This window comes from Papaver somniferum, chromosome 6, assembly GCF_003573695.1.
Source record: "Papaver somniferum cultivar HN1 chromosome 6, ASM357369v1, whole genome shotgun sequence".
Lineage (NCBI taxonomy): Eukaryota > Viridiplantae > Streptophyta > Magnoliopsida > Ranunculales > Papaveraceae > Papaver > Papaver somniferum.
Window position 1 is genome coordinate 82,112,327 of NC_039363.1, and position 18,879 is coordinate 82,131,205.

At 37.2% G+C, this 18,879-nt stretch overlaps 1 protein-coding gene and 1 long non-coding RNA gene across 2 annotated transcripts; both read right to left on the reverse strand.

Annotated features, from left to right (window-relative positions):
• Positions 1-1,017: 1,017 nt before the first annotated feature.
• On the reverse strand, positions 1,018-5,120 carry LOC113288169 (acetyl-CoA acetyltransferase, cytosolic 1). The gene is made up of 14 exons (XM_026537127.1): positions 4,949-5,120; positions 4,529-4,588; positions 4,257-4,355; positions 3,993-4,166; positions 3,803-3,908; positions 3,312-3,450; positions 3,119-3,196; positions 2,967-3,032; positions 2,634-2,719; positions 2,218-2,317; positions 1,995-2,105; positions 1,857-1,898; positions 1,536-1,622; positions 1,018-1,420 (listed from the first exon to the last, which is right to left on the reverse strand). Exons 2-14 carry the CDS (start codon positions 4,566-4,568, stop codon positions 1,331-1,333), a joined length of 1,218 nt encoding a protein of 405 aa, XP_026392912.1. The 5' UTR covers positions 4,569-4,588; positions 4,949-5,120; the 3' UTR covers positions 1,018-1,330.
• Positions 5,121-15,072: 9,952 nt separating this feature from the next.
• Positions 15,073-17,016, reverse strand: LOC113288170. The gene is made up of 2 exons (XR_003330506.1): positions 16,614-17,016; positions 15,073-15,972 (listed from the first exon to the last, which is right to left on the reverse strand). It is a non-coding gene; the product is annotated as an uncharacterized LOC113288170 (long non-coding RNA).
• Positions 17,017-18,879: the final 1,863 nt, after the last annotated feature.

Consider the following 18,879-nt stretch of genomic DNA (forward strand, 5'->3'; position numbering starts at 1 on the left):
TACTTAGATTTTGTAGATAAATCAGAAATTAAAAGATGGTATAGCCATTGCATAGAATTTGTAGAAACTGATTGAGTATAGCTATAAAACCATAGATCAAAGATATTATCATAGTGTAGAGTTTCAAGGAGAGTTGTCTGAGCTCGTTTAACAAATTGTGATTGAAGATGTAAACTTGACATTGAGTTTGAGCAGCCAAGTTTGATGCTGGATATAGGCTGTTCCATTGAACCCAATTTGTAGTATAACTTCCCAATATTGACAGGTGGAGACTGAGGTAAACTAGAATGAGGAAAGGTCTCAGAGAGGACACACATACCTGGATGGTGAGAGTTTATAGATTATCTTGAGGTAGCAAAAGTTTGAAGATCGTCCGTGATAATAGTATTAAGGCTGTAATTTCCAGTAGAAAGGAATGGGAAATCAGATGAGATTATAGTGATTTGATTATCGTTGCCGGAATAGGTGATTTGTGTGAGTTGAGTGAGTTTTGTGATTTGTGTGATACGTGTGATGCAATTGCAGCTGCAAATGTGATTTCTTTGGGTAGTATTCATGATTGGGTCTTGAGAGTTAGAAGATATCATCAGAATTTCAGAGGTAGAAGAAACCGACAAGAACCAGGATAACGGCGGCGAGAAAGAGCCGTTGGGGAGAAAAGGCTGGAAAAAAAACGGCCACAAATAACCGTTAGAAGAAGAGAGGGGGAGAAATCAAGTGAAAGGGAGAGAGGAGAGAGCATTTTTCTTTACAAATATGGTATCATATGACTTGTATGACATCGTATGACTTATTATTTTTGCTTAATCACTTTATACTTTTCTTCCTTTGTTTAAAGTTTTATTTCTTTTTGGGAAAACCCTAGTGTCCAAGTGATGCCTCTAGCCAATATTAATTTACACAAGAAATCTTAGATTGTTAGTAGACGATTTGGTTTCTTAAGTAGAGAATCAAATCAAATTTGGAGTATCCATGAAAACAGTAAAGACTTTAACATTGCTACTTCAATCCAGCACATACTCAAGAACTGAATTCCTCTGGAAACATTAAAGACTCTAACATTGGCACTTCAATCCAGCACATACTCAAGAACTGAAGAATTTGTTGGATGGAAAGAATATACGATCAATCAACTACGCTGGATGAATAAATTACGAACAAGACTACACTTGGATCATGAATGGCTTTACCTTTCGGATACAGATTTTATTTTATATAAATAAAAAAAAAACTACAAAAAAGAGAAAAAAAATAATTGGGCATATGACAACTAGAACTGAGCAGAAAATTTAACAATGCAACCCACAACAAGTTTCAGAAGCAGACAGGTTTACACAAGCTCCACAACAAGGGCAGAGGCTCCTCCTCCTCCATTGCATATACCTCCAACTCCGTACTTCCCGTTTTTCTGTTTCAAAACCTGTTGTATCGTCCAAAGATGTTTAATAAGGATATTAAATTCGGGAATTGGAGCTCGCATTTCAGTTTAAGCAAAGCATAAAACAAATAAAAAAGCAGGTAATTAGGAGTTCCACCCCTAAAAGTGTGACCAAGACACGTGCTCCACTGCATCCTAAAGGATGTCCTAAAGATACAGCTCCACCATGCACATTCACCTTTTCCTGCATGTATTAGGAACACATAAAACTTAGATCAATTTCGTCAAAGCAGATTTTAATCAGAAATCAGTTTGGACAGGAAGCGGGGAAATGCAAAAGTATATGTATACTACAGTGCTGGGTGCAACATCTGGTTGCGTAAACAAAACTAAAAATCAGCTCATAACGAGAATTTAGTTCAAAATTTTTGATGGGGTGCCAAACATAGAACGGCCTAGGGAAGCTTCTGTTACTTACGGGATTAAGGCCAAGCAACTTTTGATTTGCAAGAGCCACCACCTGTAAAAAGAACGAAAGCGTAGGGAAGAAGATGGACTTAGTATATTCTTAACTATTCACATGTAAGACGTTCATATTCTTTGAAATAGAACTTACAGCAAAGGCCTCATTGATCTCATAGTAGTCAATTTGAGAAGCCTCCAACCCAGCATGTGAAATGGCTTTCGGTATTGCTAGCGCTGGAGCAGTTGTAAATAACTCAGGTGCCTGCAAGTTTATCTCACATCAGCATAAAAGATCATGGTATCCCAATGAAGCAACTTAAGGATGCAAAACCTTCACCAAGTTATAACTGTCTATAATTATCCTCTAGTAATACCTGAGCGGCATCAGCATATCCTGAGATCTTGGCAATCACTTGCAGTCCAAGCTTAACTGCAGTCTCTCCACTCACCAGAACTAATGCAGCAGCTCCATCGCTGTCAAGGAGATAGTGCAGAAACTCTTAGCAAAGAGATCAGCATCTTAAAAGTCCCTTACACGTTCAGAAAAATGCTGGCCTGGACTGGCACTGGATACGAGGCATTGTTTGTATCTACTGAGTTTAAAAACTCAACCTATGCTGATGAGCCAGGTAAAGCAGTGCCAACACACTAAGCCAACAACTTAACATTTTTAAAGTCTCAATGTGCAGTGCAGAGACATGGTAAATCAAGGCAGTCTTAGGTAGTAAAAATGTATGAGAAAAGTGGAACCAAAAGATTGTGATACAAATAGAGATAGGAAGAACTAGACCTCAAACTAGATGCATTGCCTGCAGTAACAGAACCTCCACTCTCCTTGAAACTGGGTCTTAGTTTCTTTAGCTTTACAGGATCGAACTGCAGTAAAAAGGAGGAACAGATATTATAATTGATATGGATCAGTTTGGAGGAGTTAGGCTCTTCTCCCCGTTCCAGTACTTTTACATGTCTTATTAGTTAATCAAAGATGGATCAATAAGATGAATTGTAGGATGTATCTGCACTGCAAATGAAAAAGGTCTATAGTCCATACGACTTCGCACTTTACAAGTACCAAGAGATACAACTGAATCATGTTCAACAGACTAACAACCCAATTGTTTACCTTGTCCAGGCCGTCATCCTTATCAACAATCATAGATGGCTTTCCTCTACCCCCTGAAACTTCAACCTGTTTGCCACAAATCCTGGTTAACAACACAGCTGAGAACAAACTACAAAAATTCCTGCAGCTAAACAAAGAAATTGAAATCTTACTGGAGTTATTTCCCACGCAAAAGCACCAGCATCTCGAGCAGCTATGCCACGCTCAAAACTCTGGATAGCAAAAGCATCCTGCAGGAGCCACATATAGTCAGGATCTATGTATACAGAACTAAAAGGTGATGCAAAAGAATCAAACACGTGGTGTAAGTGTGTACAAAGAAGGATACGTGGATAGCTAGATTACCTGCTCATCTCTAGTTACTGAATGGTTGTCTGCACATAGCTCAGCACACACACCCATACCATAATCATTATAGACATCCCATAGCCCATCTTTGAGCATCCCATCAACAAGGGTATCATGCCCCAGTCGGGATCCTTTCCTGCATAAAATAAATAAAGTGGTGTTTAAATTCAGTTATTGCTTCTTTCGACAAAATTTGTTTCACTATAAAGTAAAGGATTTGCTAAGATTGGACTAAAACTGACAATAATCAACTGTCCTGCATCACTAATCAAACCTAGAACGGTTTTTAATAAAGAAGGATGAGAATTGATGATCAAACACGGAAAGAAAGGGAAGTTATTCTAACTTAAAATCCAAATTCACCGCTCCTTGACAGCTTTCTTGCTAAGTTATTAACGCTCAGACTACATAAAGTCATTTAATGCATAGAGCCTGCTGCAAAAATCAGCATATATACAAGCAAACGACAACCTATGAGAAACACTAACCTTGCTTCTGCAAGATATTTGGGAACGTTAGACATGCTCTCCATGCCACCGGCCACAACTACATCGTTGATACCTAATTGAATACTTTGTGCAGCAAGCATCGTAGCTGTGTGACCAAAACAAAATGTCAGTTGCACTTCAATTCACATGTTGCACAGAGAATACTTTTTCCTAGAGATGGTCCTCTCACCCTTCATCCCTGATGCACACACTTTGTTGATTGTGGTGCAGACAACTGAATTAGGTATCCCTGCACCTAATGCAGCCTGTCTAGCTGGAGCTTGACCTAAATTGGCACTCAAAACATTTCCAAAGAAGACCTCTTGCACGAGAGATGGATCTATGTTCGACCTCTTAAGAGCACCTACAAGTTAGTTCAGAAACATGTTATACATACTCTTCTGGATGCGCTCATAATCTTAAATGACACAGATACTGTAGGCCATTATCTTACTCTGGATAGCTATGGACCCAAGCTTAGTGGCTGGTAGAGATGAAAGGGTCCCGAGAAATCCACCCATCGGTGTACGTGCAACACCAACAATACAAACATCTGCTCCAAATAAACCAAGAAAGATAATCAAACAACTAAAAACTCTAGAATATTATTATTAGTTCATTAACTCAAGGCTAACAATTCATTAACGAAACCATGACAATTGTTTCATCAATTATTAATTTCTTAGCAAATGTCTTTATACAGTATAATCGAACCAAACGATATACCTCGAGGCTTTGGAGAATCCGCAGCTGCTTCTGGAGCCATTTAATGATCACAGATGAGATCTGAACAAGATTGTTGAATTTCATTAGACAGATTTGTGCAGAGAACATATAAATCATAAAGAATTACAAAATCTTCAGATTAAGCAAAAAAAATAAATCATTAAGTGTGTTCAGTTTCCAGTTGCAAATCCAAAAGAAAATGAGTAACAATGTGAAAAACTTCACTGATCACCAGACGGATCAATTTAAGAAAATGGATCACAAAGTCCAAATCAGAAAAATAGAGCCAATCAGAGATTCAACTCAAGATCTACAGAAATATCAAACCCCAAAAGAGTGTAAATTTCCTTATAAATCTCATGTTTATTTGAATTTGAATTATCAAAATATGGCATTGAAAATCAAAGAGGGTTGTCATACATTTGAACAAGTAGTGTAACAAGAATGCAAATTCAAACCCTTGTAAGGTTTTCTTTCTTTAGTTGATAGTAGAGAAGAAGAGAGAGATGGTTTAGTTTTGAAAGCAATTCATCATGCTCTCAACAATGGACGTATAAATAGCCTGAGGCAGGGAGAGAAAAAGAAAAGGCTCTTTATTTAATTTTTTTTTTTGTAATTCCGATAGACATCATTGCTGTTATTGCCCGAAAGAATTCCCAAGAGGAGACCAATTAGTTGGAGAAAATATAACACATGCCGCCACGAGCAAACGGCATTAATAGACCTAAATTATGGTAGTACACTTGCAATCAAATTCGTCTTTTTTTCTTCTTTTTTTTTTTGAAGCAGTTTGGTTCAAAAAGTAAGTGTAACATTCCAGTTTGATATTGTAAAACACTCACGCTAATTTTATTTTTTTCCGGTTATGTTATGTTAAAGAAAACCAATTTAGTTGCATTGTTACAAGGTTATGTTTAAGACTGAGTCTGCTAATTTTTTTTTTTGCTGCACTAATCAAAAGTTTCAATTGACTCTACTGATTTCTACGGATCGATGGAATTTTATCCTCATCTAATTGGGATTTTAGAATATTTCATGAGATTTACCAGTCAAACCGCCTTCTGCATCTGAAATCAACTCTCCAAGTTCAAGGTATTTATGGTCATCTGTTTTGTCTGAAATCATCACCCCACTTTGGTTACATCGGAAGTTTTTTATTCAGGTTAGTGATTCAATCTCTCTAGGTGCCGCCTTGATATGCTTACATCTAATACTTCAACTAGTCAAAACCTATTTAGCTGCTATGACTTTTTCCCATTCTTCTCTCAACCATAAACCTTACTTTCTGTGATTGTATTGCAATAAGCTTCTTTATAACTTTAGTCTGAATTTTAATCATTACACATCTTATAGTATCATGTGCATTTGCCTATATATAGAACATTCAATTCAACATGCATTCATCACCCTCATATATTGTTCTGTTTCCTGCCTATTTTCGTTTTCTAGTTTTTCTGTCTTATTTTCTATCTTCTGTTGGTTCATTGCTGGTTTTAATCCTGTTTGTGCAATGTCTAATCGTTGGCAATATGATAGAGGTTTTAATAGTTTTCAAACTCACTCTAGAAGTCTTAATAACCCTGATGGATAATGGAAGCATAAGCTTGTTGGAGGTTTCTTAACCAGAATGGGTTTTATTATCTTATTAAGTTTTATTATCTATTAGTACGTTCAATGAGTTTTATTATCTTATTAAGTTTGAATTTCACCATGAAATGATTGATGTCCTTAGGCAGGGAATTAGAGTAATCTATGGAGACTTTTTCATGTTCCATCCTTGGAATTCATATTTAAACCCTCTTACTTTCTCAATTGAATATGGAGATTTTGAAATTATTATGCATGATTTATACCCTGAGCAAACACAATTTATCAATGTCACGAAAATCACTTCAGAATTAGGAGAGCTTATTGCATACAATGACCTTATCACTCATCAAAATGGTTACAACATCATGAGTATCAGGGTAAGAATTGATTTATCTCAACCTCTGATTTTTGAGGTACCAGTCCCAAATAATCATCATAGTATTAACTGGATTGCTTTCCAGTACTTAGAACTCCCTACATTGTTTTGCAACCACTGTAACAGGTTGGGCCATGTTATTGAGAATTGCATAGACATTTATATTCTCTCCCATCAAAGAATGCAATCACCAGACCCTCCACTTCCTCCACCTCCCCATAACACTCCAGAACCTGAAGACAACTACACTGATGAAGAGAGATTTAATGTGGATATTGATGCTCCATATTCTGATTGGAGTAACTGGAGCTTGGAGGTCCACCATTCACCTGTTTCCTTAGGCCGAAATCAATCTACCATTTCTTTTCGGAAGGAAGTGATTTTGAAGGCTATAACCAAAGGGGATTTAATTCTCATATGTCCACAAACTCTAATAGCAACAATATCAACATCTCCACCAGTACAGCATGCAAATGATTCAGTACAAGCTGCATAGCTGATACAAATTGAAGAAGAATCAACTTTTCCGCAGCAAAATAATGATCTTAGTCCAGTCAATTTCCTAACCTCAGACATCGATACAGATTTTGCACTGGTCTCTGACTCATCTTCAAGCTCTCAAAACTCTAGACCAATACCTGGGAATAAAAAATCGAACTCTGAGCAGCAGGCATTCCTCCTAAAGAATGGAATTGGCACCTCTTCTGAACCAGCCAGCTCTAGGAGAGTTTCAAATTAGGAACTAGAACAGTGGAGAGATCACTCTACACTGTTCAAGAGAATCAAAACAACAACACATCATCAACAACGACTATCAGGATTGAACAGTGACAGTCACAATAGCAGCAGCTCCAGTAACACCAGTAAATAGACCTTAAATTGTCATCGTCCAACGATGTTCAAGTTCACTATATCACCACATCATCTGAAACACACTCAATATTAACTTGAAAATATATCTTGGGGCTGGTGGGACCTTATTTTTTGAGCTATAATCTTGTCTTAATCTTGTATATCTGTCTTAGTATTTTATTTCTTCCTAACTTTAGATTTTACTCCTTTATCTAACTTGCATTCTGCAGCTTTAGCATATTAGATATAAATATATCTAGGTCGCATCCTTGTCAAAGTTTACTATAAATTCTATATTGTCTGTTGAAATGTAATCTCTCTGGCAACAGAGTGCTTTTGATCTAGCTGTGTTCAAAGTTTGTTCCTTTCAGTGTGTTTTAATCGAGTCTGTTTTTTAAAAGTTGTTTTTAAAGCTTAGTATTTTCATTCTTGAGTTCGTTTCATCATTGTGTGTCATGTGTGTTATTGTAGTAGCCATCACATCCTTATTACAGTTCAGTTTTTAGCATTCTTTTTAATCCTCATTACTAGGTTTTCTTTGCCCCTCTCTTAGCTCAGAAATATTTTGCCCTAACTACATTTATCTCATAGTTTTCCTTTATGTTTGTACTTCACTCTTATCACCTCTGTTTCTATTTTTATTAACATGTTTTGACTGCTTCAGAAGGTGAATTCTCTCATATTTTCATCTTACCCTTTAGCTTTGCCGATCATTCTATCATCTACTTTATTTCTTAGAACCCTTTACCATCTTCAATTTTCTTTTCCTCAATCTCAGCAACGTTACTAAACTATTTTTTTGATTCTCGCAAGCATCAAATTTGTGTTGAATCTATTCCTTTTATCCCTCATATTTCCTACCTTCTCAAGCCCATGGTCTTTTAACTGAAATTTTCTAAAGCCCATTAGTAGACCCATCTACTTACTCTTTCTTTCACCCTTTGGGTTTACTCGGCATTTTTACAACTCTCAGCCAGATCAGCTTTATTTCGACTGCGCTTTCAACTCCTCTCCACATCAGATCCAGTCCAACTTTTAAACATGAACATTTTTTCCTGAAATTGCCAGGGTATCAATAATCCAATCACAATACAACCCTAAAAGATATAATCTCTTTGCACAACCCAATATCCTCTTCCTTTCAGAAACTTTAGCTAATGAAAGAAATATGTCAGGACTTGCTCAATCCCTTCAATTCCAAAACCTAACCACAGTCCCCAAAATTGGTCGAAGAGGAGGACTTTGTCTCATGTGGAACAACCTAAACATATGAGTCCTAACTCAATCCCAAAGTTTCATCCATGTCCTTGTCACTCCCCAAGCTCTGGCTCAACCATGGCTTTGCATAGGCATTTACGATCCTCCACATCCAGCTGCAAGATCTGATTTTTGGCTGGATTTCCCAACAGTTTTCCCCAACATAAGAAACTCAACCTCATGGGTGTTGATAGGGGACTTTAATGAAGTAACAAACCAATAAGAGAAGAAAGAAGGAAGACAAGTCAACTATAACGGGACTCAACCTTTCCTCACAATGATAGATCAAATGGGATTCATCGATCTAGGATTTCGTGGGATCCATACACTTGGAAAAACAATCAGCAGGGCCAAGAAAACATATTAGAAAAATTGGACAGAGCACTTGCAACCCCATATTGGCGCACGACAAATCCTCATGCTGCCGTCACTCATCTTCCGAGGATAGCGTCTGATCACGCCCCCATCCTTTTGTACACCAAAGCAATTGACTGGCAGGGACAAAAAAGTTACAAGTTTGAACATCTCTGGTTGACGCACCCTCATCTCAAGCAAGTTGTAGCATTTGCCTGGACTCAACAAAGTGACGCAGAATCTGCTCTAGACCTTCAGCTAAAACTAATCATCATTGGCCAAACTCTTATTGATTGGAACAAGGACACCTTTGGGCATCTTCCAAAATTAATACGTAAGTCAACAACGCAAATTCAGAGGACACAACATCAGTGCGCCATTCATAATGGCGAAGAATTATCATATTGGCTAAATCAAGAAAAAGAGCAAAGGAATCAACACCTAACCTTACTCCAATGTCATGCCACATATTGGCAACAAAGATCCAGAATACAATGGCTCCAATCAGGAGATAATAATACGACCTTCTTCTACACCAAAGCAACCATACACCAAAGTCGCAACAATATTCAACAATTACAAGATCCACAAAACAACTTGCTTTCCGATAAAGATCAAGTAATTCAAATCATCCTGGACCATTTCACAACTCAATACACAGCTCCGAACACAATAATAGATGAAGACCTATTTGAGGAAATGACGCCAAGATTAACAACTACACAATGTGATTCACTCTCGGCAGAAGTAAGAGTACAAGAAATCAAGCAAGCTCTATTCTCCATCAACTCATAAAGTGTCCCTGAGACGGGTGGCTATACAAGTAAGTGTTTCAAAGTTTTATGGGATACCACTCATACTCAAATAATAGCCATGGTACGAAGTTTTTTTAATTCTTTAGATATCCACCCCCTCATGAACCACACCAACATTACGTTAATTCCAAAAGTGTACCACCCAACAAAACCATCTCAATTCAGACCTATCAGCCTATGCAACGTCTGTTACAAAATCATATCAAAAATTCTAGTCAACCGCATTCGACCCTTTCTCCCATTTATAATAAGTTCATATCAGAGCGCCTTCGTCCCTCAACGTTCAATTCATGATAACATTGCAATTGCAGGAGAGCTTTTCCACTACATCAAAACTGCAGCAATCACCAAAAATCCCAAAATTGCTCTTAAACTATATATCCAAAAGGCATATGATAGATCGGGGTTTCATTAAAAATCCTTCACCAAATTAGGCTTCCCAACAATATTTGTGGACTATATCATGTTATGTATCAGCTATGTCACCTACTCCATCAACATCAATGGTATCCCTCATGGTTTCATCACACCGACGAGAGGCTTAAGACAAGATGATCTCCTAATCACCTACAAAGCCTCCCAAGAAAGTAACATCCACCTAAAAAAGATACTTCAATCATATGGCTCATCGCCATGGCAAATAATCAACACAACCAAATAAATAATCATCCACCATCCGAGATTACAACCACATGACATAAATACTCTACACCAATTTTACAACATGCCAACCTCTTCAACCCCTCCTATATATCTTGGAGTCCAATTCAAACACGGGAGAACCTCCCGTCACATCTTCGAACCTTTGCTTCAAAGGATAGCTCGTAAATCCCAAGGATGGATGACAAAATATATTACACATGTGGGGAGATTAGTTCTCATTAAAACCTCCTTAACTCCAACCTCCAACCACCTTATGCAAACACAACTTTTCCCAACTCATGTTCACAAACAAATCGATCGAATTACCAGAAATTTTTTCTGGGGGCATGATTCTTTTGTTAAACAACTTCACCCTTTGGGATGGAACAAACTCAACACATCAATAACGAAAGGAGGACCCGACATCAGGAAGAGTAGCCATCACAATGACTATGGAACATTTACGATCAACCACATTCCATCTACACCGGTATCTACAACGAGCAACATCAACCAATTTTTCAAGGTACGATCGCTTTTCTTCTACTTCCAGCTCGCAATGGAAGCAGAGTTTACTTGGTCGAGTGTCTTTGCTGCTCCATCATTAGTCCAAGGTCATGTGTCGGGATATGAAGAGCGGTCTGAGAGTTATTATAGAATGAGAGGTGGATTTTCAGACTTAAAGGCTGTTTAAGAAGGTCCACCCCCTGCAGTCAGAAAGGGTTGACAGATATCCCTGGCGTGCGCTTTATTGTGAAGCTTAGAAAACACAACAAAAATATTACGAGAGTATTGGTAGAAAGGTGGTGGACGACGACGCACACGTTCCATTATATGGATTTTGAAATTGGTAATTTTGTTTAACTCAACTTAAATTTTAATTTTTAAATAATTATTAAATAATCAAAAAAATTTAATTATAGTTGATACTATGCTTGTAATAGGAATTGCGCCCCTTGATTTGTATTTCATTTGTGGGATCCCAAGTGGAGTGGAAGATCATATACCATTCAACCAAAATGAATGAATGTCAAATAATAAATGACTGACGCTTCTTCCCTCGTTTATAGAAGCACGTAAACGTGAATATCATAAAGATTTGAAAGGAGGTGGACTATTATGTTCATCTTTGAAGCGTTTCCTTAACCAAAATAAAAACTCAACAAATGTAGATGACTATGTTGAACTCGAAAGGGTGTTTACCTTATGGTTACTGGGTTAGACATTCTTTCCAAACTCAACTAATGTTTCTCATATTGGTTGGCTTGACGCATTAGAAGATCTTGACAAAGCACCAGATTATGATTGGGGCTCTGCAATTTTAGTAGAAATGTATTGTAGGCTGGATCAAGCGTCCATAAGTACAGCTAACTTCACTGGTTTTTGGGGAATCATAGAGGTAAATATCCAAATTATTATTTTAAATTTAAATTTTTTTATGAATAAATGTATATTAAGTCAAAATACTAAATTATGGAATAATTTGCAGTATTGGTGGTATACTTACTTCCGTGTTGGTAAACCAATTCTTAAAGACAATAGCCATAGAGTTCCAATCATGGACATGTACTTAAAGTCCAACTGGCGAAGAACACTGGCAGCGACAGCTCATTTTATAGTTTTGTTCAGAGGTATCAACAGATGACTCAGAGCCACATGAATGTTATTGTTCACCCTTACATTAATTTTCCTGAGTATCGTCGTAATGATGTTGAACATTTTCTTGATTATTCTCTCCGTAGATTTATTTTTTACACTCCAGAAATGGATAGAGGGGTTTGATACATGGGAGAAAGACTGATGTACCAGTTACGTGGGATTTGTGCAATTGCAATTAACCCTCCACCACATATGCAAACCTCTGCATCAGATTTTGGTCGGCCGAGAATATTGTCGTGGGAGAGGTGTGAACTAAACACACAGAGGGATATTGATGAAGCGCAGTATGTCAACTGGTACAAGTCGATTGCGAAGCCTGTAATTGGTACAAACAACATGCACATCTATGGGTTTGATTTCCCAGGGTTATCACGTTTGGCTCATCATGATGCAAAATCATTCCTAGCCAGCCGCCTCTGGAAGATCCATGCTTTATGACTTACCCCACCACGGGTGCAAGTTCTTCATCATCTTCGTCAAATTTGCCCGTAATCTGTTGGGAGATGCCAAGTATTACTTCACCAGGTGATCCAACCACGATCCCCATTGTTTCCCAAGCTATGGAACGTGATTATCCTTATTATAATGTGGATGCCAGTAACGAAGAGTTGAAGAGACAACTTAGTGGTATGTATTGGTTGAATCGACAAATGAGGGATATACACTTGAATGTGTGTCGCAAATGGCAGATGGACACAATGTTTGGATTGAGTCCAACTGTAAAATATGATGGGTATACACAGTCTTCCGATTCTACTAGGAGCAACAGATCATGGCACGAGAAACACAAGTACAACACAGTACTTTACCACAAACTGTGAGTATATCTCAACCTCAAGTAGTTCACCCAGATGCTAGGCGCATTTCATCATAATTCTCTTCCTTCAACCCAAATGATTCTTGCTACACTGTTACACGACCACCACCACAACAAACATCTTATATGTTTGGAGGATCGAGTGTTTTCCAATCTCCTAGTGTTCTTCAACCAGTTTTTTCCCCTTATACAAATTTATCAAATATGTTGGAAAGTGGGGATATCCCAGGTCTTGGAGAATGGCTGAATCCAGGCCTCGAAGATAACAACGAGCGAGATAACGATGGGCGACGTTAAAAAAAGGATTGTAATTTTTAATTCTGCGACGGTTTGTTTAGATGAAATTATATATGTTTAACATTAAGCGTTTTACACTAGATTCACTAATGATAAGTACTAGGTGGAACAACAACTACAAGGAATGGGTTTAATTTTTCAACACCTTAAGGATTTCGAAACAATTTTCGAAACGAAAAGCCATATTTTTCCATCTTCGCCATTCAGCTAAAGATCTTCTTACCATCTCAGCATCAGTTTCATCTCTCAGTCTATACCGATTGGCTTGCATAGTTAAAGCTAGAAACTCACTTATTTCTTTCTTAGTTGTACTAAAACGATTTTCTATGTCGCATATAGCATGACGACTCAGATTACGGGTGTCACTGCAGAACCCTTCGCGAATAACCGTCCAGAAATTCACCTACGGATAGTTTGCTGAAGCAAGCTGAGTAACTAAAAAAACACAGTTTCTGCAAATAGCTTCATCTTCTCCTGCAGTATACGGAGCTCGCCGAACTAACAAGGACCGAGACATCTTAGTTTGTTGAATTGAAGAATTTTTTTAAGCTCAGAGAAGAAGAGTAAAGAGATTTAGAATGTGTGAATTTGGAGTTGAAATTCGGAATATTTATAAGTCACACGCTGGAGGATTTACTAGAGCTGCTGGCATTTGTAGAAAAACGGTCAGATTTTGGATCACACACCAGCGTGTTTGGTTGCGTCGCGCGGTTGTACATCAAACGCGTACCTAATCTACAACCGCACTCAACAAACCATCAAATTTATTAATTTGCCCATCTATTTTTCAAGTTTGATTTGTTCATTCCATAGAAACTGCACTTAAACGACGCAACAAATGCTTCGGAAAAACAAAACAACACAAGAGGTGACGCAACAAACAAAAAGTGACGAGGTTGCAAGATGACAATTAGGCAAGAACCATCGGTGTTTCTCCTACCTACCCACTAGAAATCCCAGAATCTTTTATCATCTAATATTTAATTTCTTAACTAACAGTTTGGCATGGTCCAACTAGATAGTCTTCTTAAATGCAACTGATAAGCTTTAGGCTAGTCTTCTTAACTAAGTCCGGTGGCATCAACATGGGTCTGTTGGGCAATGTACCATGTTTCTTGGTTTGCTGGGGTAGTGTGGCCTTGTTTCGAGTTTTTTGTTTGTTTTTGAGTCCTCTTTTTTTTCTGATAAAAAAAGTTGCACTTTGAGACGTATACTAGTCTCAACTCTCAACTTCAGTTTGAAATTTTGAGAGTCAAAACAATAAAATTATCGTATAATATATGCCTAACTTGTCAAGATTGACCTAATAACTTATGGAGTTTTGAGGTAACTGTGTCCTCTATAGTCCAACTTTCAGGTTTTTTTCCAATTTATGAATTTGAACTTTTGGGTGTATTTGCAGCAGGCCTGGATTCAGAGTAGTAGTGATTATTTAATCATCTTCCTCGAACAGATTAGCAATAAAGACCCACCCACCTGCTTTTAATAGTGCTACTAGTCTACTACTGGCTGGTGATAAAATGCCAAACATTTTTGTCAAATTCTATGACCAGTTGAAAACAAACTCCGTTCTCCTCCACAACTGCCGTAGACAGGACATATTTGTGCAAGTTCGCAAACTAATAGTCTTAACTTTCAATCAACAGAAAAGAGGGTAATTTGGTTTCATGCCATTATGTTATAGAAAACATCAAAACATTGTACCTGAAACAAGTAAAGTAATCAATCAATGACAATTGAGACGAACTTGATAACTACTTCCCACCTGCCCATTTGACTGGTGACTCTGAGATTGAGACTGAGACTTGGACAGAGGCTTTAAAACTTCGTCTGCAGACTTCAGTAGGGTTTAAAAAAGGATTTCCACCTTACAATAACAGGACTACCGAACCTACATTATTGCTCACAATACAATTTACAGAACATAGAGAGCTATCTACAAGTATTTCCAAAGTTACATACATAACTAAATTTGGTACAAACGTACCGGTCCTGTAACAAATGAACTGCAAGTAAAAATCCATACCTGTGTGAAGACAAAGGATCGTAACTATCTCAGCACAACAAATGTGCAGGAACAAGAAATCAGCTTTGAACCTCATTCCTCTGGTACTCCATTTCATTCATATCACATATTTTTGATATTTGCAGTACAATTGGCTTTATACATGTTAGATTTCCTCAATCATCATTATCACTGACTTCAGAAACAATTTTTCTCACAAGTGAGTTCAGAAACTTGTCCACCGTGGATAGGCAGGCGGAAATCATTGATGTCTTGGTACTTGTTGATACCCTGATATAATTTGCTGCTACAGAAAGACGTTCCCAAATTTTGTTCTTTCAAATTTCTCCCTCGGAGTTTCAATGAATTGTTTTGGTTCTGTACATAATGGACGGGGTAGTAATGCAGGTGGTGTTTTGATAAAATGAGGTGCTCTCTGATCTACATTATATTTGCTTCTTGAGAACTTATGTAGGTCAAGTAGGCAGCCTGGATGAGTTTCAAAATCACTCTTACCGACATGACCTACATTAGAAGAACTCACCTCTTCGTACTCGGGGAAATACCTTGTAATGATACCATTAACTGATATCATCTCAGTTGAGCTGACACTGGGGGTCTTGACCGTTAGCAGAGAAATTTCTTCTTCTCTGTGGTTAAACTCTATTTTGTTTAACTCCAGAGTCTGCCTTCGATATGTCACCAAATTCACCAGCACAAGGGTTAGAGAGTTGCCCATAAGATTTGCGTCCAAAGAAGAAACCAGATTCCCTTACATCCCTGAAAAGCATTCTTGATTGACATTAAACAGCTGCTTATGATATTGAAAAACTGTATGATCAGTTTGCTAGCGGAAGGTCTTCACATTTATATGAGTAAGTTACCGAGTCCCCCAACATATGGAGAACTAAAAGTAGTCAATTAGAGGAACAAGTGTCACAATGAAGTAAAACGGCCACAGATGACCTTCTAAAAAAGCAGAACACCGTGAAAGCAAAATACTAATACTTAGAAGCAATGAACTTACTCTTGCCTTCTGCTAAAATGCTAATTGAACCCTTAGACCAATGAATAAGTTTGATACAATGAACTATCAATGGACTATGTGAGTAAGCTTATCAGAAAACAAACTCATTACAATGCGTGAGTTATAAGTGCCGTTAAGTTTCGAGCACCAAAATTGGGAGTTTATAGAGTAATTGCCTATTGGGGATGGAATTTGAAAACCCTAATTAAGTCAAAAAGGTGTTTTTGTTATTGTAACATCCTAACAAAGAAAATGATCAAGATCCTATTTTACCAATTCCAATAAATATCATGCTATATAAAACTTTAATCAAAAATGGGAGTAACTAACTCCTTATTCAATCCACTAAATAGATAACAGAAGAAAAATACACAATTAGAAAAAGTTTTCGTACTTTTTAGGTCTATTGCAGTGGTATCAGGAGAGACAGCCATGGCTATGTGGGTCTGTAAGGTCGTTCCTCTAATCCATCGAAGGAGAAGGAGAAGAAGAACTGAAATGCTTCACTGGTGTTTGCCTGTAAAAGAACTTCTTCCGCCCCCCACATTAACGTTTGGCTCAATGCAGAGGATTTCGGATTCGGTGTTTTCTCGGTCGGGGTTGAGAGTGATTCGCCGGTGTATCCGAACTAACCAAATCGAAATGATATTTTCGAATTACTCCGACCACAAATCAAATTCGTGCACTATCCCATAAAAAGAGTTGGAGCCTAGATTATTGTTCAGACTACTGATTAGTTTTTTGTCCGATGAAAATTCTTTCTGTATATACCGTAAAATACCTTGATACGTGATGGTGATTAGAAGTTGTAGTTGGATATAAGAATATAACAGCCCATACCGATTCAATTCTAAATCTGCTTAGAAACTAAGCTAATGTCATTTTCGTAATAAATGAAATACCCATTTCCCTGTAAAGTAGAAGGGATAAGATGGAAAATGGGGGACAAACTTTTGGTCGGCTAAGAGGAAGAGGAGATTGAAGGTTGAAGAGCCTTCGTTCTCTCTCTTCGCTCACTCAATACCTTCACCTTGACTGAACTTCATTCCTCAGTAATGGAGCTCATCATACCTTGTAACACCAATAAATAATAATACCCATATTTCATTTACCCGTGGATGTAGACACACCGTTGTCGAACCACGTTACTTATTTATGTGAATCTCTTATTTCCTTGTTTATATTTTACCTTTTATCTACTGTTTTGTGATTCGAATCAAGATCTGTTGATCTTGTCCATTTGATTGTGATACTAGATTAATGGTACCCACAATTTGGCGTTAGAGAAACAAGGAATGGGTAAAGAATTTATTTTACTTTTTCCAGATCTACTATTTAAGCTTTTTTCTAATTTTCTGAAATTGGTTCTTAAATTTTATGTTTCTTCAACAGAGATTTCTTTCAATTTGTTGTTTTAACTTGGAAAGTTTGTTTGGGTACCACCCAAAATCTAATGGTACTGTGTAAAAACCCAAATCTGAAAGTGCTTGTAACCTGTTTGCGAAAATGATTCAATGGAACCATTTTATTTGATCTTGATCTCTGTTTAAGTGATGTCTTTCAGCCAGTTCTGTTGGATTCAAACCTAGCACCATTTGGTTTTTTCTGTTAAAAATCTATATTGTTTTCATGATTTGATCATCCATGCTCCTTTTAATCTTATGTTTTTATTTGGAAAGTTAATTGAGTACCACCCAACTAACGAGCACAGTTTGAAAACTTGTTTTATTTTCAAGGAAATACCAATTGGTCCTAAGAATAATATATTAGAGAGAGTCTAGTCCAATTGACCTAATCAATTTTCTGTTTGGTCCTATTTGGTAATATAAATTATAGTTTGGTCCTAAAAATTATAGTTTGGTCCTAGGGTGATGTCATGGATGATGTAAATGTCATCTTGTAGTGGCAGAAATACCCTTTTGGGACCATTACATCATCCATGACGTCACCATATGATATATATAGTCAATTATCAAGAGAGAATATATTATTTTCAGATTTATTTTCTCTCACCTCCATATTTTCAGATCTACTTTCTCTCTCCTCTTTTTTCTTCTCCTGCTGCTGCATAAACAATGAAGATTGTGTGAGTTCTAGGGTTTTGATTTTGCAGAGATGATGAATAAGATTTGCAGAGATGATAAACGTCATGAGTATATCAAGATGATGAACAAGATGACGATTTTTTGACAAAGATTTTGTGTTTTCTCCATGCTTTGATGCTGTTTGTGGTTGAAGATGATTGTGAACACGATGAAGATGATGAAAACGATGAAGATTTATGTTCTTCTTCGTCACTGCTGCTGCTGCTGTTGAAGATGATGAAGTTCATTCTTGAAATGAACTCTGTTTTTCTCCCTGTTTTGATGTTGTTGTGGTTGAAGATGATGATGAACACGATGAAGATGATGAAAACAACGAAAATTTATGTTCTTCTTCGTCACTGCTGCTGAAACTGTTGAAGATGATGAATTTGATGAACTTCATTCTTGAAATGAACTCTGTTTTCTTTAGAAGATGATGATGCAAACGAATGAAGATGACGAAGATCTTGATTTTGATGATAAAGATCTTGTTATTGACGATGATAAAGATGACGATGATTTTGATTTTGATGTTGAAGATCTTGATTTTGTTATTGAAGATGTTTGTTACTAATG

What these genes read in the sequence shown, in the direction of transcription:
- LOC113288169 (XM_026537127.1), bottom strand. Translation starts at nt 4,568, where the DNA reads ATGGCTCCAGAAGCAGCTGCGGATTCTCCAAAGCCTCGAG. An exon ending in GTGTGCATCAGGGATGAAGG is followed by an intron (nt 3,909 to 3,992) that starts GTGAGAGGACCA and finishes TTGGTCACACAG; the next exon opens with CTACGATGCTTGCTGCACAA. An exon ending in AGGATGACGGCCTGGACAAG is followed by an intron (nt 2,720 to 2,966) that starts GTAAACAATTGG and finishes TTTTTACTGCAG; the next exon opens with TTCGATCCTGTAAAGCTAAA.